Here is a 22,575-nt window from a genome sequence, read left to right as displayed (position 1 = left end):
AGTCCAATGTTTAACCAGCTGAGCCATTCAGGCATCCCAGATCCCTTGCCATTTTTAAATTGGATTATATGTCTTTTTGTTATTGAGTTGTAAGTGTCCTTTATATATTGTAGATACAATTCCCTCATTAGATATATGATTTACAAATATGTTCTCTCTTTTCATGGGTTGCCTTTTCACTTTCTTGATGGTGACCTTTGAAGCACGCAGTTTTTAATTTTGATAAAGTCCAAATTATCTGATTTTTTTGTTATTACTTTTGGTGTCATATCTAAGAAACCACTGCCTAATCCAAGGTCATAAAAATGTATGACTTTTTCTCCTCAGAATTTAATAGTTTTAGCTCTAACATTTAAGTCTCTGATCTGTTTTGAGTTTATTTTTTATATCATATGAGGAAAGGGTCCAACTTTATTCTTTTGTATGTGGATACCCTGTTGTGCCAGTACCATTTGCTATGAAGACTATTCTTTCCTCCATTGAATTATCTTGGCACGTGTGACAAAAATCAGTTTACTAAATGTAAGAGTTTATTCTGGAACTCTGAATTTTATTCCATTAATCTACATGTCTGTCCTTATGCTAGATTACTATTGCTGATTGTTTTGATTACTGTTGGTTTGTAGTAAATTTTAAAATTGGTAATTGTGAGTCTTCCAACTTTGTTATTTTCTTTTAAGAATTTTTTTTATTTATTTAGGCTCCTTGAATTTCCAGTATAAATTTTAGGGTTAGCTTGTCAATTTCTGCAAAGAGCTGGAATTTTGATGGGTTTATTTCATTTTATAAGTAGCTACAGCATTATCATTAGAAAAGGAAGTATTTATTTAGAGTAATTTCCTGGTTTTCTCTCTTCTTTTGAAAGACCTATGAGATGCCCTTTTCTCAAGCAGCTTCAAGATTATTTAAATGCTCTTAACACTATCCTCTCTCTCTCTGTGTGTGTGTGTGTGTGTGTGTGTGTGTGAAACTCTTGTTGACCAATTAAGTAGAGTTTTTCCCCCTAATTGCTAAGATACGCACCAAGAAAATAAAGTTTGCTTGCTGAATTTGTGCTTATCAAATGATAGCTTTCTCTTAGATTGACTTCTTGGATAAAAGAGTATAATAAGAAACTTAACAGTAGGGGTCTATGCAGTAGGAAAGCTGACAGAACTCTTGGGTAGAATAGCTACATGTCCACACCTCCAGAGATGTAATGTCAGAGTCTTATTAAAATGAAATCGAGTGAGATTTATTACTAACAATTATTTATTATTTTAGCAATAGTGTTATTTCTAAATAATTTAAGAATAATTTTTAAATGTAAATAATCTATCAAACAGTAATCATAAGGTGACAGACACATGCTTACTTGGAATTAAATAGGATGAAAAAAAATTTTTCTTTTTAGAAATTAACACAGAATCAAGAGAGTATCTGGAACACCAAGGCACTCAGTAAATATTGGTTGAATAAAGGAAAGAATGGAAGGCAGCCCCTACATGAATCACTGTTTTTAAAGCCCAGGCCCCTACCTTAGGGATGATTCTAGATAATCCCTCAATTCAAAAGGATAAATCCTGCTTTCAGTGTAGATTGTTTTTCAGTGTTTCCAATTTTCTCAAAGGATAACCTGAGAGTTTCACATTTTTGCAGCGTTTATGTCATGGTTGGTGCCGATGTACCATTTTCTTCTTGTTTACGAGAAGTTGAAAATCCACAGAATCAATTGAGATGCAGTCAAGAAATGGAGCCTGTGATAACATGTGATAAAAAGTTTCGTACCCAATTTTACATTGACTGGTGCAAAATTTCATTGGTGAGTTTTTATTTTATTTCATTTTTGCAAATGTAATTATAAGTGATGTGCCTGGAGATAACATTTGACTGAAACCTGAATGGCTTTTGGGAACAAATCCTAGGTTTACTTTGTTAACACAATTGACTTCCCTCCACTTTAAGGATTTGGCAAGCTCGTTGACAGTGTATCCATTTAGGGAAGAGTATCTCCACTTTTGTCCTCAGTCTGCCGTTGATTAGTTGGGGCTACATTAGTTTGGCAGGTGGTCCCAATGATCCCCCTGGACATCCAGGTGGCTGCTAAGTCAGAATAAATATGGAGTCTGTGTGACATATGAAGAAAGTCTCAAATACGCTGCCACTACCCACTTTGGAAGGAGAGACTATAGCACAATAATAAATCTGAAAATAAACCAATATTGTGCTATGGGTCAGTGTCCTAGAAATTCAAATTGTAGGGAGAGTCCAAGGAATAAGAAATAATTCCAAGTGTGCAAAATTAGAATCTTACCCACAGCCCCACAAATATTAAATATCTCTTTTTAAATTACCTTTTAATTCGCATTCTAAAAGACTAAAGAAAATGTAGGTAAGGTTTCCTCTACACTTGATATGTATAATATTTTATATAAAACTTGTATTTCTTTATCTTGCTTTCTGGAAGATAGGTAAGTTGTTTTACTTCTTTAGTGACCTTTAGATTTAACTTCTGTCAACTCTTGATGATTGGTGGTGAGTGAAGTCGATCTAAGTTTAAAGTTGACATTTGAACAAAGTTATTGACACATAAACACAACTGTCACTTCATGTCTTAGAGAACCGACTGCAGGCAACTTGCCCGGATCCAGTAAGGGAGAACATAGCATTCACATTGTAGCACTTAGCACCTGTGGCCCTTGGCCCTAGACTCCTCTTTGTATGTGGCTGTGTCTGAGGAAAATAAGTTTCTTTCTTTATCTTTTTAAGTCAAGTAAAATTATGAAGATGCTGTGGTTTACGTGTATTATAGGTAAATGTTGAATTTGCAGAGCGAGGGTGCCAGAGACGAAGAGGCTGCAATCATAACTTGAGGGGGTACCTGTAATCAAAGTCCGTGGATGGCAGGCCCCAGCAGTGCCATTTTACTTGTGGTCCTGCTGTAAATGGTTTCTGCTTAGGAATATTATCTAATTTCTAAAGGTTTAAAGACGACTTAGGCTTTGAAGATTTTAGTTTCTGTGGTAAGACTTTATACATGGCAATATTGGGATTTTCATTTTTTATTCTACATGCATTTATTTATATGTCACATCTCATCCCAGAAGATTTCAGGAGGCTTAAATGAAATAATGAAACAATAAATATAATAAATAAGATATCAAAGAAATGGAAGATCAGGACCTGAACTTTATTAAAAAAAATAAGCTTAAGGTCAAGTTTGACAACAAGTTTCCTACATTGGAGATTGAAAGAGGAAATTCATCAGTTACTTAGTTCACTCCTTCTTAAAGGAGGCAGACCATCAATTCTTTGGCAAAAAAAAAAAAAAGTTTTTCTAGCACTGTGTTCTTCACAAAGTTGTTCAAGTGTTTTGTTTTGTTTTGTTTTGTTTTGTTTTGTTTTGAGAGGATGCTGAGAAAAGCCACAAATCATTCTCCCCAGCATTTTTGGGGGAGGGGGAAGGGCGAGGGGAGCAAATGTAATGACCAAGTTCACATGACTATTTTTAGAGTCCTGTAACAATTAAATGCAACTCCGTGAAAGCGGTTCAGTTAATGTGGAGGTAAATTAATATAGTGCAAATGTGCATTTTTTGATTCTGGGATAGAATGTAGTAAAACTGTAGCATTAAATGAGTGACATGTGCCTTTGGCTATCTTTCCTAAAAGTTACTTCTGTCTGCTAGATGGCAGAAAGAAAGATCAAGATTGTAGTCACTTAGAAATTGTCTCTCGTTTTGTCTTTTCTCTTTCATTAACCTTAGAAACCACACACACACCCCTGTTATCAGCTAGTTCATGGTTTGTTGGCATCTGCACTAGAGGTTTGTCACTAGGAGACAAGAAATGTACACAGTAGTAGGAACATACTTTGTTTTGCGGGAGGGAAACTAGGAAAGAACATCTGCATACACACATAGCGTTATTACTTATGGATTCCCGAACATATGTCTATATGTTGTGGAAAGGACATAAAAACTAGGCCAACATAAACCCTTTGTTCCTTTTTTTTAAATGATGATTTTTGAGAGAGACCGCGTGAGTCGGGGAGGGGCAGAGAGAGAGGGAGACACAGAATCTGAGGCAGGCTCCAGGCTGAGCTGTCAGCTCGGAGCCTGACGTGGGGCTTGAATTCGCTAACTGTGACCTCATGACCTGAGCTAAAGTCAAAGGCTTAACCGACTGAGCCACCCAGGCGCCCCAACCCTTAATTATTTTTGCTCATTACTTCTTCCTAGCTGCCATAAACAACTGCAAGTTCAAGATGATAAAGGAATTGGAAGAAATTGCTTTTGAGAAATGTGTCAAAGAATGTTTTGATATGTCTAGATCTTCAACTCTTGTCATGTTTGTAGCTATTAATTTGATGTGTAATTGTCTTCTTTTATATCAGGTTGATAAAACAAAGCAAGTGTCCACCTATCAGGAGGTGATTCGAGGAGAGGGGATTTTACCTGATGGTGGAGAGTACAAACCCCCTTCTGATTCTTTGAAAAGCAGAGACTATTACACGGATTTCCTAATTACACTGGCTGTGCCCTCGGCAGTAGCACTGGTCCTTTTTCTAATACTTGCTTATATCATGTGCTGCCGACGGGAAGGAGTGTGAGTACTTTAAAGCACTAATAAAAAATTATAGAGCCTACTAGGTTAACAACACATAAGATTCCATTAAAAGCCAAGTTTCATTTGGTTCATAAAACACTTTATAAATTAATTGAAATTGTGTTCAAGTCAAACTACAGTACTTTATTCCTTTAAAATGAATTAAAATAGTTTGAGTCTAGTCAATCAAATTAGGGGACATAATTACTTTATTCAACAATTATTAAGGCTAGATGTAAATTCATGCTGGCAAAACAGTCCCAAGAATAATTGAGGCTACTTCTTTTGGTTATATAAGCCATTTTGTGCAGAGACTGTGGGATCTACTGATATGGTGATTGCACTTTAAATAAATAGTCTTAGTTTGATCGGAAGTGATGGTCAGAATTCTTCTTGAAATTGTTCTGCTGTCAAATGGGTGGCACCATCTAAATGTTTAAGAAAATATGTATCTATACATATAAACCTAGGAGTAAATTAATGAAAATAAGAGTATAATTTGAGTAATGAGTGTTCACTTCATGAACAGTTAGCACTTTCAGGACATCTATGTCAATTAAAAGAATCTCCTGAGATTATCTAGACGTCAGGGTAACAAAGCAAAGGATAAAAAATTAATGAAGCAGCAAGTAACAAATTCTTCCATTTTTTACATGTAGCCTGATTTCATTATGTCATAGAATTTATTTCCAAGAGCTTGATTCTTAATCTCCATTTTTTTTTCATCTTTCTGTGTGTTTCTCATCAGTATTCCATCTCTGTGTGTGTACTCATCTAAGTAATGTCATCAACCTGGTGGCAAATGCTTCCTGGTTGCATTTAATAGTAACAATGTCAGCATTTCCACATCATGCAAGATCCCATGAACATATAGTCTTAATGTTCCAAATATCAATGCTATTATTTAATTCATAAATTTTGTTTTGTTTCTAGGGAAAAGAGAAACATGCAAACACCAGAGTAAGTGTCTTCTTTCCTGTTATTTTCTTTATCATTTCTTTCACTTCTCAGTTGCTCATCATGCTCCATACATGTGTGTCATGCTTTTATTTTTTCATTTGTCATCGTTCACAGTTTATTTCATGAATGTGAAAGCTGCTTTCTAAATAGAGATATTTAGGAGGGGTAGAAACTAAAAAATAAAAAGGGTTTGAAAACTAAGATGACATAAGTAAAAATTAAACCTAAAATTTCAGATTCAGAATATTAACTTGCCATTTATATTATGTGATTTCCCAACCTGCATTTCTATAAACCAGATAACAGATGAAAAGGCCCTTCATACACGTTTTCCTGAATCTACAGTAATAACCTACCATAAAATGAAACTTCTGTGAGTATTTATAAATGCCCCATCAGAAGCAACAATATAAAAGCTATGGTAGTCTAATCTTAATCGTAGAAATTAAATAGAGCACTAGCTTGTTACTTAGGGCTGTGATATTAACAAAATGCTTTATAGCTTAGTTTAATGAAAGACACATTTATTTAAAAATTGATTTGCAACTTTCTGCGTTGCTGTGTTAAAAGTATGTGAAATGTACTTCTTTCAGAGATAACTTGTAGAATGCCCAAAAGTGCAGTAATGCCTTGTTTTAAAAAGAAGAAAAAAATTCATAACGTTTTTCAAATTTGAAGACCCATTGGGCTAATATGTGATTTTAAACAGATGTTGTTTTATTTCTTTTTGATCTAGCATCCAGCTGGTCCATCATAGTGCTATTCAGAAATCTACCAAAGAACTTCGTGACATGTCCAAGAATAGAGAGATAGCATGGCCCCTGTCAACACTCCCTGTGTTCCACCCTGTGACTGGGGAAATCATACCCCCTCTGCACACGGACAGTTATGAGAGCACCAATATGCCCCTGATGCAAACACAGCAGTAAGTATCCGCTTGGTAGTATAATTATTAGTATGCATGAATATATCTACTTAATTTCTATAAAGACCAGAACTTTTTGCTTTGCATTTGTTTGTTTGTTTGTTTGTAACTCTAAGAGAAAATACCAATAGGACATTGATGATATAGATCCTGACCCCACTGTGCTGACCCAAATATAAAGAATTACTTTCAGGAAATGCACTTTTCTTCTTCACTAATTGAAAGAAGATGACATCCACCTTAATAGTTAAGAAACTGACACTGCTAACATACCAATCATGTTTGCTCAAAGATGAGTTAATTGTGAAAAGAGAAGCATATCCTAAAACATAACAAATTATTTTTTAGAGCTATTATTAGAATTATTGGGTTCTGTTAACCTATTTTTTTAAGTTTATTTATTTATTTTTGGAGAGAGAGAGAGTGCAAGCAGGGGAGGGGCAAGAGAGAGGGAGAGAGAGAATCTCAAGCAAGTTCCCTGCTGTCAGTGCCAACGTGGGGCTCAAACTCACAAACGTGAGATAGTGATCTGAGCCGAAATCAAGACTCGGATGCTTAACTGAGCCACACAGTCACTCCTGTTAACCCGTTTTTTAATGTTATTACCAGAGATCTATTTAATCTAATTTTTTGTGCCTCAGGGTAAAAGGTTTTTACGTTATTTCTTATGATATGCTTGTATATAAAAATGAGTAGTTCCAATTTTGACTATAAGCATAATTTATTAGTGCCAACCTTTGTAGTACTGGAAGGACTATGATTAGAAAGCCTGGAAGAAAACTTTGTAAAGGGTACCTTTGGGGACAAGGGGTTAATTAAGGAAATTTCCTAGTTGCTCTTTGAGAACCCACCTTATATGCCTAGAAGATCAATTTTGATATAAGGGGATTGTAGGTAAAATTGTAATTTATTTTTAACAACATTGGGTTCCCCTGTAAATTCAGTTTCCCAAGGAAGTCACAAGTTTGCTTTTGAGATCCTCCACTTTTTCACTTTACTTTTGTGAATATAATATGATGGATATAGAGAAAAATCTACCTCCCTCTCCCCACATAAACCTTAGTGTATGATCAACAGGTAATACTAATTAAAGATTTCTCTGGGAACCATACTGGGTACAGTTTCCCATTGCAAGTGCTTTTTTTGTAATCATGTAAAATGTATGTGGTAATTTGAAAATTAAGTGGTAATTAATAAGAGTAACTTAGATAGTTAGATTTGATGAATTTGTCCACAATACTTCAGAAATCTAAAAGTATTGTATTTTCCTGAACTGCTCTAACATTATCTACTTAGTGGTGAATAGGCTAAGGTATGTGTTTATGTGTGCACGTCTGTGTGTACAGTAATTGATTCAAGTCTGATAGACAATGGAGAAACTTGCATACATTTAAAATTTTTGAGTTTTGGAAATATTAATATTCTGCCAGGGATGTGAATATTAAGGTCTCACAAAATTTAGTTGTACTGAATGGAAGGGATAGATTTCTACGCTCTCTGATGGTTGGTTCATGGGTCATCCTAAAACCCACTTTACCAGAATTAGATACTGATGGGAAAAATGAGTATAATTTCAAAAGTATTATAATAGCTCACAATTTAAGCAATCCTTCTTGCTTTTTTTAGATGAAGATTATGAACAGACTTATCATTCATTTCCAAATGGAAAGAATTTTTAAAAGTCTTTAAGGCTACCATTTTGTATTTTCTTTACCTAAGAGTGCCAGTGAAATCTGGGTATATATTCTTCAAATGTTAATATATAATCTCAAAAAAGTGAAATGGTCAAATATACTTGAGAAACAGTCCTTTTGTTTGTTTGTTTGTTTGTTTGTTTGTTTGTTTTAAAACTATAAGATTTTTCAGAGGCCTTGAGTATATTGATATGCTTTATGAATCCATGAAAAAAGGTCAGACATAACTCTTCAAAGACCACATGTTCCTAGTGATAAAAATAACAATGTATCACATTTTAAAAGAGAAATATTTGTTATAATGAGTAGGGGAACTTAAATATGTTTGCAAGTCAGCAAAACTATTGCTAGTGAAGTTTAAGGGAAAGAAAAAGTCTGTGTCATTTTTTAGAGACACTTTCTGACCATATATATTGAGACTAAGAATAGCTCCTTAAAAATTATTTTGATTTTCTGTGGTTAGGATTTTGCAATGTTGCTACTAATATACAAAAACAATAAAATTTTCTGTCTAGTTTACAACCAAATACATCTTCCCAGTCCTTCCATAACCCCATCGACTATCATTATGTTGATCTGATCTATTTGCAAATGCAATAGGTTATTTTCTTGAACTTGCGACAATTTGGCCATATACGTATTTTTAAGTCCAGAAAACTTTCACATTATTCAGATTTCTGCTAATGGAAAAACTCCATTAACTAGCACTTCTATATAAATAGGGTACATAGATAATTGATGATGTTCACAATGATTATTCTGAGGCACTGCGAGATCATCAAGTACGTCTGACTCATCAGAGGAAAATTAAATTACATTTGGTGTAGTTTCAGTGTTGAGTGTATATTATCTTTCTTTTATTCTTGGAAATGGATAATATGTGCACTGTCTCTATGGTAACTGCCTATAAGCCAGAATATGTGATTAACCTCATTTTCCAACCATGCCAGATAATAGGGAATTCATTGTATCAGGTTCGTCACAGCTGTCCTTTACGCAAATTCAGCTTTTACTCCTTACCTTAAAAAGCATGTTTTTCAAGTTTTATTTCAGCATCAAGTACATATATACATAAATAGTTTGGTCATTTGGATTGAACTGAATTCTCAACATTAAAATGAGATATTACATTAGATGAGGTATTACAGTACTTGATAACCAAGTCCAAAGCTTGGATAATGCTCCCTGGTATTTATTAATTAACCCTTCCTAAAAGGGCATGTGTTTCATCTTCACATATTCATACTAACTTTACTGATTTTATCATTCATAAATAATTTGGCTAGCGACAGGATTTCATGTTGATTCATCAGGCTTGACACCGGAAATATTCAGGCATAAGGAAATGGCTGAAAGTTTATGTTGGCTTCTGAGCAAGACTCGAGAACATGCCAAGCTTTTCTTCAGAGCTGCACGGAAATTTGCTTGGGTCTCTTAAACAAGTCAGTCCCGGATCTAGAGAACCTTATAACAGTGTGAGGTAAAGAGAACTCCTAACAGTTGTATGATGAGGGGCTGTCCCAGTAACATGTCAGTAACACAGTAATATTTTCTTCTTGGTACAGTGCTTTGCAGGACTCTAGACTGGCACCATTCATTAGTAAAAAAATGTTTAATCATTTGCAATTGATGAAATTGGAACATGGATAAGAGACAACACTGAATTAGGTCAAAACTGAAATTAGATTATTTACCTATCTTGATTTTAAGGCAAAGATAATGTAGTCATTGACCTCAGAGGGATCTCTGATCCAGATAACAGGCAAAGTGATTGAACAGGTAGTGGAAAGGAGACCTGGACAGGGACCAGAAGGTGGAGTACATGCTCAGGAAGGACGATTTCATTTTGCACAGCGTTCCTTCTACATTTCAGATTACAGAGACAATATAAACAGGCTGTTAAAATGATCACATGGTATAGAAATGCCAGGGCAATTTAGTTTTGTCTTTGCTAATATATTTATTAATTAATGTTTTATTTTGGAATGATTTTTGAGGTTCAGAAAAGGTGCAAAGACAATATAGTTTCCAGAGACCCCTCACCTAGTTTCTCCCATTGTATATTTGTCACAACTAAGAAACCAACATTGACTATTAAGCAGACTTCAGATTTTTTTTTTAATAATTTGAGATTTCACTAGTTCTTCCTTTAATGTCCTTCTGTTCCAGGATTCTGTTGAGGACACAATAATTGGCATGTCTCTTTAGTCTCCTCTGATCAGAGCAGTTTTTTAAACCTTCCTCTTTTCCCATGACCTTGACGGTCTTGAAGAGCACTAGCCACATATTCTGAAGAATGTTCCTCATCCCCTAATACAGTCAGGCTTTCTGCATCTGTATTTATCTTTGCAGTGGAGTGAATACATGTTACCATTAATAGTAAGAAAAACTTTTCTCTCTGCAGGCTGTCCCCTTACTTACTTATTACCATTCATTGCTGGAGATTGCATTATAAAGTAGTTCTTTATTTTTAATTTTAATTTTAATTTTTTTTTTATTAGAGAGAGAGAGCAGGGTGGAAAGGCAGAGGGAGAGAGAATCTTAAGCAAGCTCCATGGTCAGTGTGGAACCTGATGCAGGGCTTGATCCCATGGCCCTGTGATCATGACCTGATTTGAAATCAAGAGTCAGACACTCAACTGACTGAGCCACCTAGATGCCCCTATAAAGTAATTCTTAAAAGTAAATGTTGCTTTGCCCAAAGAATCATTGTGATTAAGGGGTATGTTTTTGACCAAAGACTTAATTTAAAATATATTACAGATTGATATACCTCAAAAACAAACCTTTGTAATGATTTAAATGAGGAAAATCAAATTCCAAGTCATAGAATTTTAGGTCCTAGAAGGGATGTTGAAAGATAGTCCAGCCTGGTTGTTTCCCAGCCATATTGCAGATCATATTAACCTGTGGAGCTTTTGCAATGCAGATCCCAGGGCCCTACTTCTGTGGATTTGGAATCTGGTGGAGCTGTAAGTTAGGTGGAGGAGGAAAAAGCATTGACAATTCCCAATTAAAATACTTAAAAGGGCTAGGCTTTAGAATTTGGGAACACCAGCTTGGGGTGGGGTTTGGGGGTGGAGGTGGGGAAGGGGCTATTATTCATAGTCCTTCTCCTAGAGTTTTAAAAGGGGAGGAGTTTCTCCTGATTCCCCACTAAGAGGTGATGTACAAAAGAAAAGTGTGAAAGGGGGCAGTTCAGGTGCCTGATATAGTGTTGGGACTGTTTCTGGGTTTCTGTTTATCAGCTGCTATCCTTTTCACACCTCCTTCTGCTGCCTGAGGAAATGGTGTAGAGAAGTGAGAAATGAGTACTGATTAGTACTGACTGGGACAGAGAAATGCTGAACCTTGAAAAACTAAAAACCACTGGGAAATTGTCATTTTGCAATTTTATAGGAGGCATTTGCTGGGGAATTTCAGACATTCAGTTTTCTAAAAAAGGATTAATTCTAAAATTTATAATGTAGTACATGTTTTTCTAGGGGAGTAGATCTGCCTCCTTATTAATCCTTTTCTCATCCCAACACAATATCAATGGACTTTTCCTGAGTGGGAGGCATCCTCATAGAAGATTTTATGTAATGAATAATAGGGAAAAGTATCCAGACATTTTCTAGAAAGGTTTTAATTGTCTATACGAAATTTTCCTTATTCATTATACTAAACACAATGCCTAATCCAGAGTAATCGGGTCTCCCTCAAAACAGGAGGTAGGTAGTGCTTAATCTTCTATAGATTAATGAATAGAAATCTAGAATTCAGTCTTCTAATGAGAGATATAGTAACTAATCATTTTAATTTTTATCTATTTTTCTGTTTGTCTTCCCTTTGGTAATAATGAGAAGTAGCTATGGTAAAATTTCATGAATAAAAAATTAGGTTTCAATGAAAGTTAGTATCAGTTGAAGAGAATGTATTAGGGTACCGAGATAATGGTTTCCTGTTGACAAGAAGTGTCAAGCAGCCAGGGATATTTCAGAGCCATTGACTTTTTTTTGTTTTAATTCAGCAATGGATGCAATATCTGTGATGAATTTTGGTTCTGTAGGTTTCTACTGCTTCAGTTTAAAGCTGTGGTAGGCTTGGTAGGCTTGCTTTTGGCTTTGTACAAGCAAGGGAAACTAACTAAAAGAAATAAGTGAATTTCTCCTTTCTCATTTATGTTCCATATATATTCTACATTGATTTATTTAAAATTAGGTTTTGAAATTAAAAATTATAGTGATGTTTCTCTGTGTCCTTCCTTTCTTCCTTAATCCATCCAAATGGCCTGGTTCCTTAGTAAAAGCAGGTGAGGGGTCCAAATCAGCATTTTTGTTAGAAAAAAATTATAGAAAATTCAAGGGTTGAGCAACATCAATTTTGCTGAAATAATTGGGAAATTCCAAAAATATATTACTATTATTAAATATGTTACTTACTGCTAAATAGCTCCATACTAATTCAAAAGAGAAGTATTTTGTATTCTACATAGCCAAACTAATGTCATTTATTTTCAATTCTGGCACAGGTTCTGTGGCTTAATGAAAATCACTTAACCTTTCTTTGCTTTTGAGTCTTCAAGCAAGTAGGAATATAATGGGTTGATAATCATCAACCTTACTCATATAATTACTCTACAGGATATCCAAGAATGTCAGATTACCTTAAAATGGTTGTACAAATAATAAATAATTGTGTACTCCCCTCAATCACTTATTTATTAATTTGCAAGTTATTACCTTTGCTTCCTTAAAGAATAAAGTTTGTGCAATGGCTAATTTACATAATTTTCTATTTAAATGCATGTAATTAATGGTAGCAACATTAGAAAATAATTAATGCTAATAATTTAGAGAAATACAGTGTTCTTAAATCTTTTTTCTACGTAATGCAGTTTACACATAATAATCTTTCAGTTGGTCCATTAATAATGTAATTATTCTAAATAGTTTTATGACTTTACAGAGGTCCTTCTTTGAAGGATGATTGGGCTTCTATTTGAAGTCAACCACACTTTCCTGTATAATTGCCTTTAGCAGTCTGCTTTCACCAAAGATGGAATGCTTCCGTTTTCTCGATGCCTGGTCTGCTTGACTTAGCTGAGTTACTCCAGCATTTCTCCTGTATACCTGAAGCAATGCTCTTAGGAGGGACCTCCTTTCAACTCTTCAATGTAATTCACACTTCAAGTATGCCCACCCTGGGTATGTTAACACCCTGACACTCACAGGCTCACATGCAATCACAGGTTTGGGCACCCACAAAAGCAGAGCCAGGTGTGCACACCCCTGGAGATTCTGGGCAGGTTGTATCTTCACTGATTTCTTGTTGAGCACCTTTTTGCTCATATAAGCACTTTTATGTAACTCATCTGTGTTTCAGTTGAAGTTGCAAGTGGTGCACGTCCGTTGTTCACACTTCACCAAGTGGGGCATGCGCCACAGGTAATGTTAAATCTCTAAACCAAAGTAGCACAACCGTTTTCTCATAGATCTACCTTCTGTGTGGCACTTTCTCAACCGTTTCTCCTCAAACCTAGCCAAGCCCACTAGTACTTAGAAAGTTTAGCAGTATAGACGAAGAGGAAAAGAATCAGAGGCTAGAGAAGAAACAACAGGGTGGAGATTGACTTTGATCAGTGGTTTTCAAACTGTGTTCCACAGAAGGGTAAATTGGAGCCAGGCCAGTAGGATGACTCCTACTGGCCAGTAGGAGCAAGGGGGTTCCAACTGCTTCAGCCAAATACTGATTTTGAATTGGGGGTATCCTTGATTTAGGGATTTTGAAAGGCTTTTCTTGTCCTCTGCAGTATTTTTGTTTTGTCAAAATGTATTGATTTAATCCATTAATAAGCTTGGTAGAGCTAGAGGTGGTGAGAAATGAAGAATGTGTGTGTGTGTGTGTGTGTGTGTGTGTGTGTGTGTGAGGTGTGTGAGGTGTGTGTGTAAGGTATGGTGTAATAGCTTCTATTGTAGAATAGGTAAGCCCAAATTAGTTGTTCCTGAGAAGTTAAAACAAAATTCCTATCCCCCTCCCAAATGCCCATGAAATTGCAGATGTTTGTTTTCCATCTTTAAATCTATAACTTATTTTTTCTGTGATTTATAGATTAATCATTTGATACTTTAGAGATGGAGACCACTATAAATATATCATGTGAAATACTGAAAGAATAAACAAACAAACAAAATATTCCCGGAGACCACACAAGGATAAGTAGGGCTGATAGGTAATAGCAAAAAAAAAAAAAAAAAAGAATATAATTATTGGGATGAATTATTAAGTAGCTTCCTCGAATTGAATTAGAATTGATTTTGTTAACAATATATTTAAAATGGAACTGAAAATTAAAAAAGAAATTACTTGAAGTCATTAACATTTCTGTAGATTAATTTAAGAGTTTAAACAGTATTTAACTAGCATATACAGCTTTCCACTTTAGATTGTTGTATGTGGAACATAATATTTGCCTGGCTGAAATGATTCAGATCAATGGTTTTCAAACTCTGTTTCTTGGAGGTTTCTTAGAAATGCCTTAGGGGCCAGCATGTGGGGCAAAGGAAACAAAGCAGGCGGGATTCCTGGCTCCCTTGTTTCAACCCAGGCAACCTCACATTTATCTCTTTTGTACGTCAAGAGTTCTGCTTAGGATTTCAATTAAAAGGAATTCTATTGCTGAAGAGAAACAAAAAAACTCTGAAAACCCCTGGCATGGATCAAGCCCTACTCCTAGCAAGGGGCTGACTCCTAGAATCTCTTCCACACAGAATCTAAATTGTACATTTTTGCAAACAAATTTGAATATCAATGTTTGAAACTAAGTATGTATGAACGTTAATGAACACATGTGTATGATGTGAATCTTTCTGGGTGTCTTCACTTTTGCCCATACCCATTAAAAAATTATGTATCTCATGTTTACTGTTGAGGATGCTAAACAAAATAAGGGATTCTTACTGTTAAGGCACTTTGGGGCAAATAAACGTTATGTGATGAGAAACAATGACAATGCAGCATGTGTGTAAATCCATGCTCAGTGGTAATGGGAAGGGAATGCTTAGAGAGTAAGGAGGCATAGAAGAAGTGGTACTTGAGATATTTTTTAATTAAAAAAATAATAAGTTAAAAAATTTTAATTAGCATTCCTTGTGGGATATTTTTAAATTATAAGAGTAATTCGTTTCCATCGTGACAAATTTTAAGTTGAGTTTGCAAGGACAAATGGGAGTTTGTTGGGTACAAGAGATGGGAATGGCCATGGTGTGATGGCGGTTCTATTTCAAGCAGTCAGGGGCTGCTCCATGTAGGGACAAGATATACTGATGGTCTTTTGGGCCACACTAAGGAACTTGAAACTTAATTTGCATGTAGGTGTAAGGAAATCATGAAATGTGTGTTGTTTGAATGACGTAACCAGATTTGTGTCTTAGAATGTGCACAGTGGATTATGAGGGAGCAAGAATAAGACTAAGGAGACAGTTCAGCTCAGTTGTAAAGATCAAGTGAGAAATGGTGATGGCTTCAACCAGGTTAGCAACACAGGTGGGGAAGAAGAGGACAGATTCAAAGGAGATTGAGGAGAATCATCAAGGGTTCCCAAGATTGGGATGTGGGGACTGAAGGAGAAGGAAGGGTTGATGATGACTTCTACATCTTAACTAGTGCAGTTGGGTGGATGGCCAGTGTCATTCCCTGGGACAGAGATACAAGAGCACAGATTTGGCACAGTGAATGAAGATGGATATGTATGTTGTTCTGTGTGAGTGTGTATGTATGTTCTAGACCTGGATCTGAAAGTGTACAGGTTACAAGCACAAGCCCCGAATCCCTGTGTTCACATCTTTATCCACCACTTCTTAGCTCTGTAGCCTTGGACTTCTAAAGCCTGTTTCCTCATCTCTAAGTTGGAGAAAATAATACCCACCTCCTAGGGTTGTTGTGAGGTAGAATGTAGCATTTAGTAGGAACTTTATGAATGTTACCAAATATTATTATTTATTTTCCTCAGACCTCAGGTTCCTCATCCATAAACTCACGAGGGTGTGCTGGGTTAGGTGATTTCTGGGGCCCTTTTTAACTATAAAGTTTTTCATTCTAGTATGTCTGCTGTCTGTTTACAAGTGTATAGACAAACACAGTTTTACTCAAAAATGTCAATCATTTCTAGGAACTTGCCACATCAGACTCAGATTCCCCAACAGCAGACTACAGGTAAGTACTAAAAGTAATAATGTCATGATGTTTATGTATGAGGCTAACAGATTAAAAGAGAATTATAGTACTATATAATTTATGAAGCTTTAGCTTCACCAAGTAAGGCAAAACAGTTGTGTCATTCCTTAATCAGAGTTTGAACCTCAGAATAATAGCTGAGATTATTGCATAGATTGGCATCAGAGTGATAAACACTGGGTAAATGATCTTAGAGCAAAAGCATCCATGGAGGTCCTGTCTAATTAAGGAAGACTGAATAAAATCCCCTTCCTTCAGTGAAGCTCCCTATTCTTCCCCTTGGTATGAAAGATTCTTAGCTTGGATGCATCCAGGATTTGTCTCAGTAAGTGAGCAGCTTGAAACTGACTCTTACAAAAGGAAACCATTGTGACTAATCATTGAGGCTTCAGGGGGATAAATGAGAAATGGTTGGCCTGGTTTTAATGCCACTTTAAAAAGCTGTTATAACATGACCAGTGACGACAAGATGGCAGACGATTCTCCCTTGACTATTCTATTTCCCTAAGACTTGCTTTCTTTAAGTTTATTTCTTTCAAGTGTCCCTAAAAAATTTCCACAGCCAATTATTTCATTCATCTCAGCACTGAGTAGATAACTTATTCATGATTGTCTTCTAATTAGTGGTTGATTCCTAGTTCTAATTGCCAGGCAACCAGTCATGCCTTTTGTAGCTCTTTTGGAGAAGCAAGAGAAGTTTTAAAAATGTAAGTTGGATGTGGAATTCTGAGTACGCATAGTGTTATTATGGTAGGGAAGCTATTAAGTAAGTCTCTTAAAAACTTTAGGCACGTATAGAAATTTATTGGATGTTTTTCTTCAAGAATTATTTTCTCTATTACTGCTTTCGGGAATTTAAGGAGATTTCCGTTTGACAACTTTTCAAAGATTTGAGGCAAGTATAATAAAGTTGTTCATCAGATTTTAATTACGAGATAATGTTTATCAGAATTTTATCCCACCATTTTGACCACTTGTTTTAATTAAATGCTAACATGTCTCAACAAAGATGTTCAATATATTGATGTGGTGGTGCTACTGTGTAAGCATTCAGGAGATTGATGAAGGAACAAACTTGGTTATAAATATGCGTTACTTAAAGAGCAAAGCAAAAAATGAATCCCTATTAACACTAATTGCATGGCCTTTTTTTTTTAAGAAAAAAACTTGTAAGGGACTGTTTCTACATTTTCCTCATTAAATTCTTAAAACTTCTAACTCCTCTAAGATGTCTTTCCTCTGATTCTTCATTATTTAATGCAGGGAGTGAGTAGAAGGGAGACCGTTTCTAGTAGAACAGTAAATAATTTACCTGTATATTTTAAAAACCCAGGTAAATTTTACTTATTCCTCCATTAGAGAAAATAAGGAAACCTAAGTAGATGATATTAGAGAGAGATATTTGATAGTTGTATAGATTTTTAGCAAGTAGTCTTGTTAGTATGCTATATTTTAGTAACAGGCAGTATTTCCAACTACAGGGACAATTTGTGTCTGAGCAAATGGGATAAAAGCCAAAGAATTTCCCTAGGGGAATTTTAGGCTGTTCAACCCAATTTTCTAGATTTTTTTCTAAAATAGATTTTGGGGAGCAGGCATTTTGCTTGAGTCAAGGAAGCTTTGATCTCTTTTTTAGTTAATACTCTAGCCTATTACCTTCTTGTTTTCTTATATTTTTCTGTAATTTGGAGCACATTATTGACTAAAGTGCACTATCTCCTCTTGGTTGTTTTCTTCTTGTCATTGCTGTTTTCAGTGAGTCCCCAATGTATCTAAGTGCTAAAGGGAGAGAGACCACCCTAGCATTTTTTATAATTATGATGGATGGTTGTGTTTCCGCCTCTGCTAAATGCATGATCAAATAGAGTTATGCCTCCCAGAGAGAGGAGCTAAATGGGCAGCTTACATTCCTTATTCCCATTCTGTTCATTTGAATGAAAAAATAGTTTGTTTCTCAATTTCTGAGTTATTCTGCTCTGTATGTACATCCATGGATTTAGTGCTATTTATGTATTTTCATGGGTTCAACAGCTTTTCTGTCACTCCTTCCTGCTTATCCTGGTACCACAAAGAGGCAGCCACATTTGTGATTATTATTATTGTGTAGTAATAATCTGCCATTTCCAAGTATCTCAAAGCATGAAGTGAGGTCATAGTTTTCTTTATGAATATAATTTAAGCACAGGGTTTGTTTGTCTCTTGGATACTGGGTAATTTTATCTGTAGCTTCTTACATGGAATTTGTTAGGGAAGAGTATATTTTGAAGTTTGTTTTATTTAGTTGTGTGTGTGCTTCTTTTTTTTTTTTTTTTTTTTTTTTTAAATGATCACCAAAAGTTTCAGAAATGAACTAGCTGCTGGTGGTGTAATCCTGGACTTAAGCACTAGCTGGGATAATAGAGCAGTTACAAGCTGACAATAGCATTGCCTTTTGGAGGAGGCCCAAGCCATTAGGTTTGATGCCCCTTTAGGTTTTCTCATTTTCTTTGCCCTTCCAACCCACACAATATTTTCTAAAAAGTCACGATTAAAAGGTACAGTCATACATCCCGCAGTCAACCTCATTCTTTCTGTTTATTGTGGGAGGAATTTTCAGACCATACCTTTTGAGAAGTTCAAACCATTATAGTTTGGGCCCAAGAAAGAAAGGATTAATTTAGAATTTTTCCTTTTTTAAAAAAAAAAAAGAAAAGAAAAACCTATGGCAGAGATATAATGCAACATAATTATTTTAGATTATGTTAAGGAGATAGAAAATTACTCCTGCTCATAATATGTTTTGCTCGAAATCTAAAAGTGTCCATGCCCTAATTCGTGCCTATGCTCATTCTTACACTTTGCAGGTAAATGGTATCCCTGAAGAAAGAAAACTAACTGAAGCAATGAATTTGTAATGAGACAATATAGCAGTACTATCTTATTTCTTCTCTTTCCCAATAATGCATGAGCTTTTCTGGCATATGGTGTGCATGTCGACAGTATTAAGTATGTACCAAATAACACAATATAACTTTCATTTTACTAATGTATTTTTTTTGTACTTAAAGCATTTTTGACAATTTGTAAAACATTGATGACTTTATATTTGTTACAATAAAAAGTTACCTTTAAAATAAATATTATTAATGAAGCTTAATGTCTGGTGAAATTTATTTCAGAAAATACTCGATTGCCTCCTGTATAGTTGGCATCCTCTGTTGCTTGGAAGAGGTTCAGTGTTTGTATCCTTGTGGCAAGATTTAATCTGTTCTTTTAGATACTACTTCTTGAAGTGCTTTAAGGTAGACCTGGTTTTATGGATTATGGATCTGATGATACCTCGTTTATTAAGGGTGGTCCAGGCTGCATAATTACCTGTTTCCATAATCATATATTTGGTTTTGGAAGCAAGCTGGGAGCTGTTACTCAAAAGAGATAGTTACCTGCTCTTGGTGACATGAATTAGCTCCAAAACCCTGAGCCCCCACTGTGATAACACTACTTGCAAGGCTTTCCTAATACCATGGTGGTCTGCTTCATGTGTTGGACACTATTGGATCAATGTGGTTATCAGACTACCTCATGGGGCCACTTTTGTTGCAGACTAGACCAGCTACAAAACCTTCTCCTCCTCTTCTCTGAGCGGAGGCCGCTGTGAGGATTGGGTAATGCAGTGGGAGTTAGCATTGGTTTTTGCACTGATCATATTAAGGAATTGCATGGGATAAAAATTGGCCAGCATTCCACAAATTGTTGATAATTGCTTAATCTCTGCAGTTCCTTCTGAAAAAATGGTCTTGTCTCTGACTTAATATTTTGATGGGAAGAAGGAGTTAAAATAATTTCCCAGTGGTCACTACTAACTTAATAGTCCTTACTTTATGGGTCAAAAAAGATGGGGATTCTGCCACATGCTGAGGATTTCTACCCCAACTAAACACCCTTGTAGTGGGCAAATGAGTATATGGTAAATTTGGGATCTTAATGGTGACCTTAAATTAGACCACCTTTTTCAGTTGGCCACAGTAAGCCCGTGCCCCCACCAAAATAACTGCAGTGGTTATCAGTACCCTCAGGAATTCCAGAAAACTCAGATCTGGATTCCAAATATCCCCTAAAAGTATGTAAATTTTCCTTCTTCCAAGGTATAGTCACCCAATAAATTATGATCTTTCTTTGGGAATGTTCATATCTATAAGTCTACACTGATGATAAAAAAGAATATTAGGCAAAAATGTTTAGGCTAAATGTGAGGCTACAAGACTATTCAGAAAATAATTTAAAAACAACATCCAAGACCAGAGCCTCCAAATACAAAAATAGCAAGTAGGTGGGGTGTGTGACTTCTGGGATCAATGAATGATCCAGGATTAGAGCTCTCACTTCCTATGTCCTGACTGTCCTGAATTGAGTGGAGGAATAAAAACATTGCAGCAAGCCATTTTCAGATGGAGTAGCTTCACAGATTTGCATTTTGGAATTTCCTGTACAACATCCTTACTAGCTGCTTATATATTGCATTATTTATTTGCTTAGTTATTGCCCAACGTATTAAAATGAATCAAGTCATGCTCTGAGAATATGGTGGTAAGCCAAACAAAGCACAGGCCCTGCCCTCATGGAATTTGCATAGTAGTAGAACAGATTAATCAAGTCATCATACAAATAAATGTCAAGTTGTAATTGTAATAAATACTTTGAAGGAAAATAATTGGTGGTATAAAAAGTTAGAGGGATTTGACCTTGTGAGCAAGGTCAGAGGTTTCCTAAGGAAGCTTGTGCTATCAAAAGGATGAATATAAATTCATAAGATAAAGTGGAGTAAGAAAGAATATTTGAGATGGAGAAAAGAGAGTAACTGAATTCTTTTGGGAGAAGAGATCCTAGTGAATACAAAATTCTATAAGAAAGTTCAATGCAGCTGGAGTAGGGACAATAGGAAGAAGATGTTGGGAAAGTGTGCAGGGTGAGATCCAAAAGATAGGTAGGACCAAACCATGCATGACTTGAAGGCAGAAAAGTAAAGTCTGAAGAATTTTAAGAAGGAAGGCTGTGATGTGGTCATATCTTGCCTTGTTATACAATCAATCCAGCTATACTATAGAGTAGATGGGTTGGGCGGGTATGGATAGGTCTGTTGTAAACACAATTGGAGAAATAACTGTGATCAGGATAGTGGTGCAAAAGGTGGCAAGAAATGGACAGATTCAAGAACTATTTAGAAGGTAAAAAGCAGTTGGTACATTGATACTTTAGTAATAGTGTTAAGTAAAGGAAAGGGGCTAATTCTGATGACAGGGTTTTGTTTGTCAAATGATGGTGCTGTCCATCATGGATAGAGCTAACAATGAGGAAAATAATGAGTTCAATTTTAGGCAAAGTGAACATGAAGTACCTTCAGAAAGCCAAGCAAAATAGGCAGTTGAATCTATGAATCTGAAGGTCAAAGTAGAGGTCTGAACTGAAGATACAATTGGTAAGTCATCTGGATCTCGGTAGTCAGTATAGTTGGGAAATTTGATGAGAAAACTGGTCCTCAGTGTATCACCTGAATGTTCCCAGGTCAGCTCAAGTTTGTGTGACAGCTATTCCTCCGGTAGCTAGCAGAAGGATAAAGTATATAAAGTTGGGTATTTGCGAGAATCTAATTTATACACATTTCACAGAATTAAAATATAATATGATTTTTGTAGACATCTCACTACTTTAATAAATCTTACATTTTTAACCCATAAGCGTTCCTGTGGTCAGATCATCCCACTTTACATTCAGTTAATAGAGTGCAGGTCATCTTAAGTAATTAACCAAACATCAGAAGTGTAATTAACATGGTCCAGGACAGCACAGAACATCTATATCAGTCTTCCTTACACAATAATCATGAAAACTGAACAATAAAGTTCTTTCACATGTACAAAAAACTGTCATGGGCTGGTTTACACTTTTACAACAGTTTTAAAATTAACTGGATAAAGAAATGATGCAGACATTTTAATCCAGTGCTATAGGTAGGCTCACAGATCATCTCATCTGTGGTCAGATCATCTCACTTTACATAAAGTTCATCTTAAGTAATTAACCACGTAGTTTTCATACTGGTGTTTATATTTGTAAAACTGGGGCAGCCATGGGGAGGTGCTGCTTGGATCTTCCTTCAGGAAAGAATTTGCCATTCAGCTGCAAAAAGGGCAGTCAACTCCCAGCTCCCAGCTGT

General features: G+C 35.7%; 2 protein-coding genes across 5 annotated transcripts in view; one reads left to right on the top strand and one right to left on the bottom strand.

Annotated features, from left to right (window-relative positions):
* SGCE (sarcoglycan epsilon) overlaps window positions 1-19,512 on the top strand; it is a 68,149-nt gene extending 48,637 nt beyond the window's left edge. For 2 of the 3 annotated variants that reach the window (XM_042966644.1, XM_042966653.1), the window contains exons 6-11: window positions 1,639-1,801; window positions 4,375-4,586; window positions 5,520-5,546; window positions 6,283-6,471; window positions 16,318-16,361; window positions 19,226-19,512. In XM_042966644.1, the coding sequence (XP_042822578.1) occupies window positions 1,639-1,801; window positions 4,375-4,586; window positions 5,520-5,546; window positions 6,283-6,471; window positions 16,318-16,361; window positions 19,226-19,242 (652 nt within the window). In that variant the 3' untranslated portion in view covers window positions 19,243-19,512. Of the gene's footprint in view, window positions 1-1,638; window positions 1,802-4,374; window positions 4,587-5,519; window positions 5,547-5,845; window positions 5,920-6,282; window positions 6,472-16,317; window positions 16,362-19,225 lie in introns of those variants that run through there. The other variant, XR_006211207.1, reaches the window with a different exon arrangement.
* The window catches only part of CASD1 (CAS1 domain containing 1), a 141,464-nt gene that overhangs the window by 43,848 nt on the left and 75,041 nt on the right, over window positions 1-22,575 (bottom strand). The window contains exon 23 of one of the 2 annotated variants that reach the window (XR_006211203.1): window positions 20,426-21,961. The exons of the other annotated variant lie outside the window; for it this stretch is intronic. The gene's annotated coding sequence lies outside the window, so the exon portion shown is untranslated. Of the gene's footprint in view, window positions 1-20,425; window positions 21,962-22,575 lie in introns of those variants that run through there. 2 annotated transcript variants of the gene reach the window in all.

The sequence above is a fragment of the Panthera tigris genome, chromosome A2 (genome assembly GCF_018350195.1).
Source record: "Panthera tigris isolate Pti1 chromosome A2, P.tigris_Pti1_mat1.1, whole genome shotgun sequence".
NCBI lineage: Eukaryota > Metazoa > Chordata > Mammalia > Carnivora > Felidae > Panthera > Panthera tigris.
This window is presented reverse-complemented; position numbering and strand designations above follow the sequence as displayed.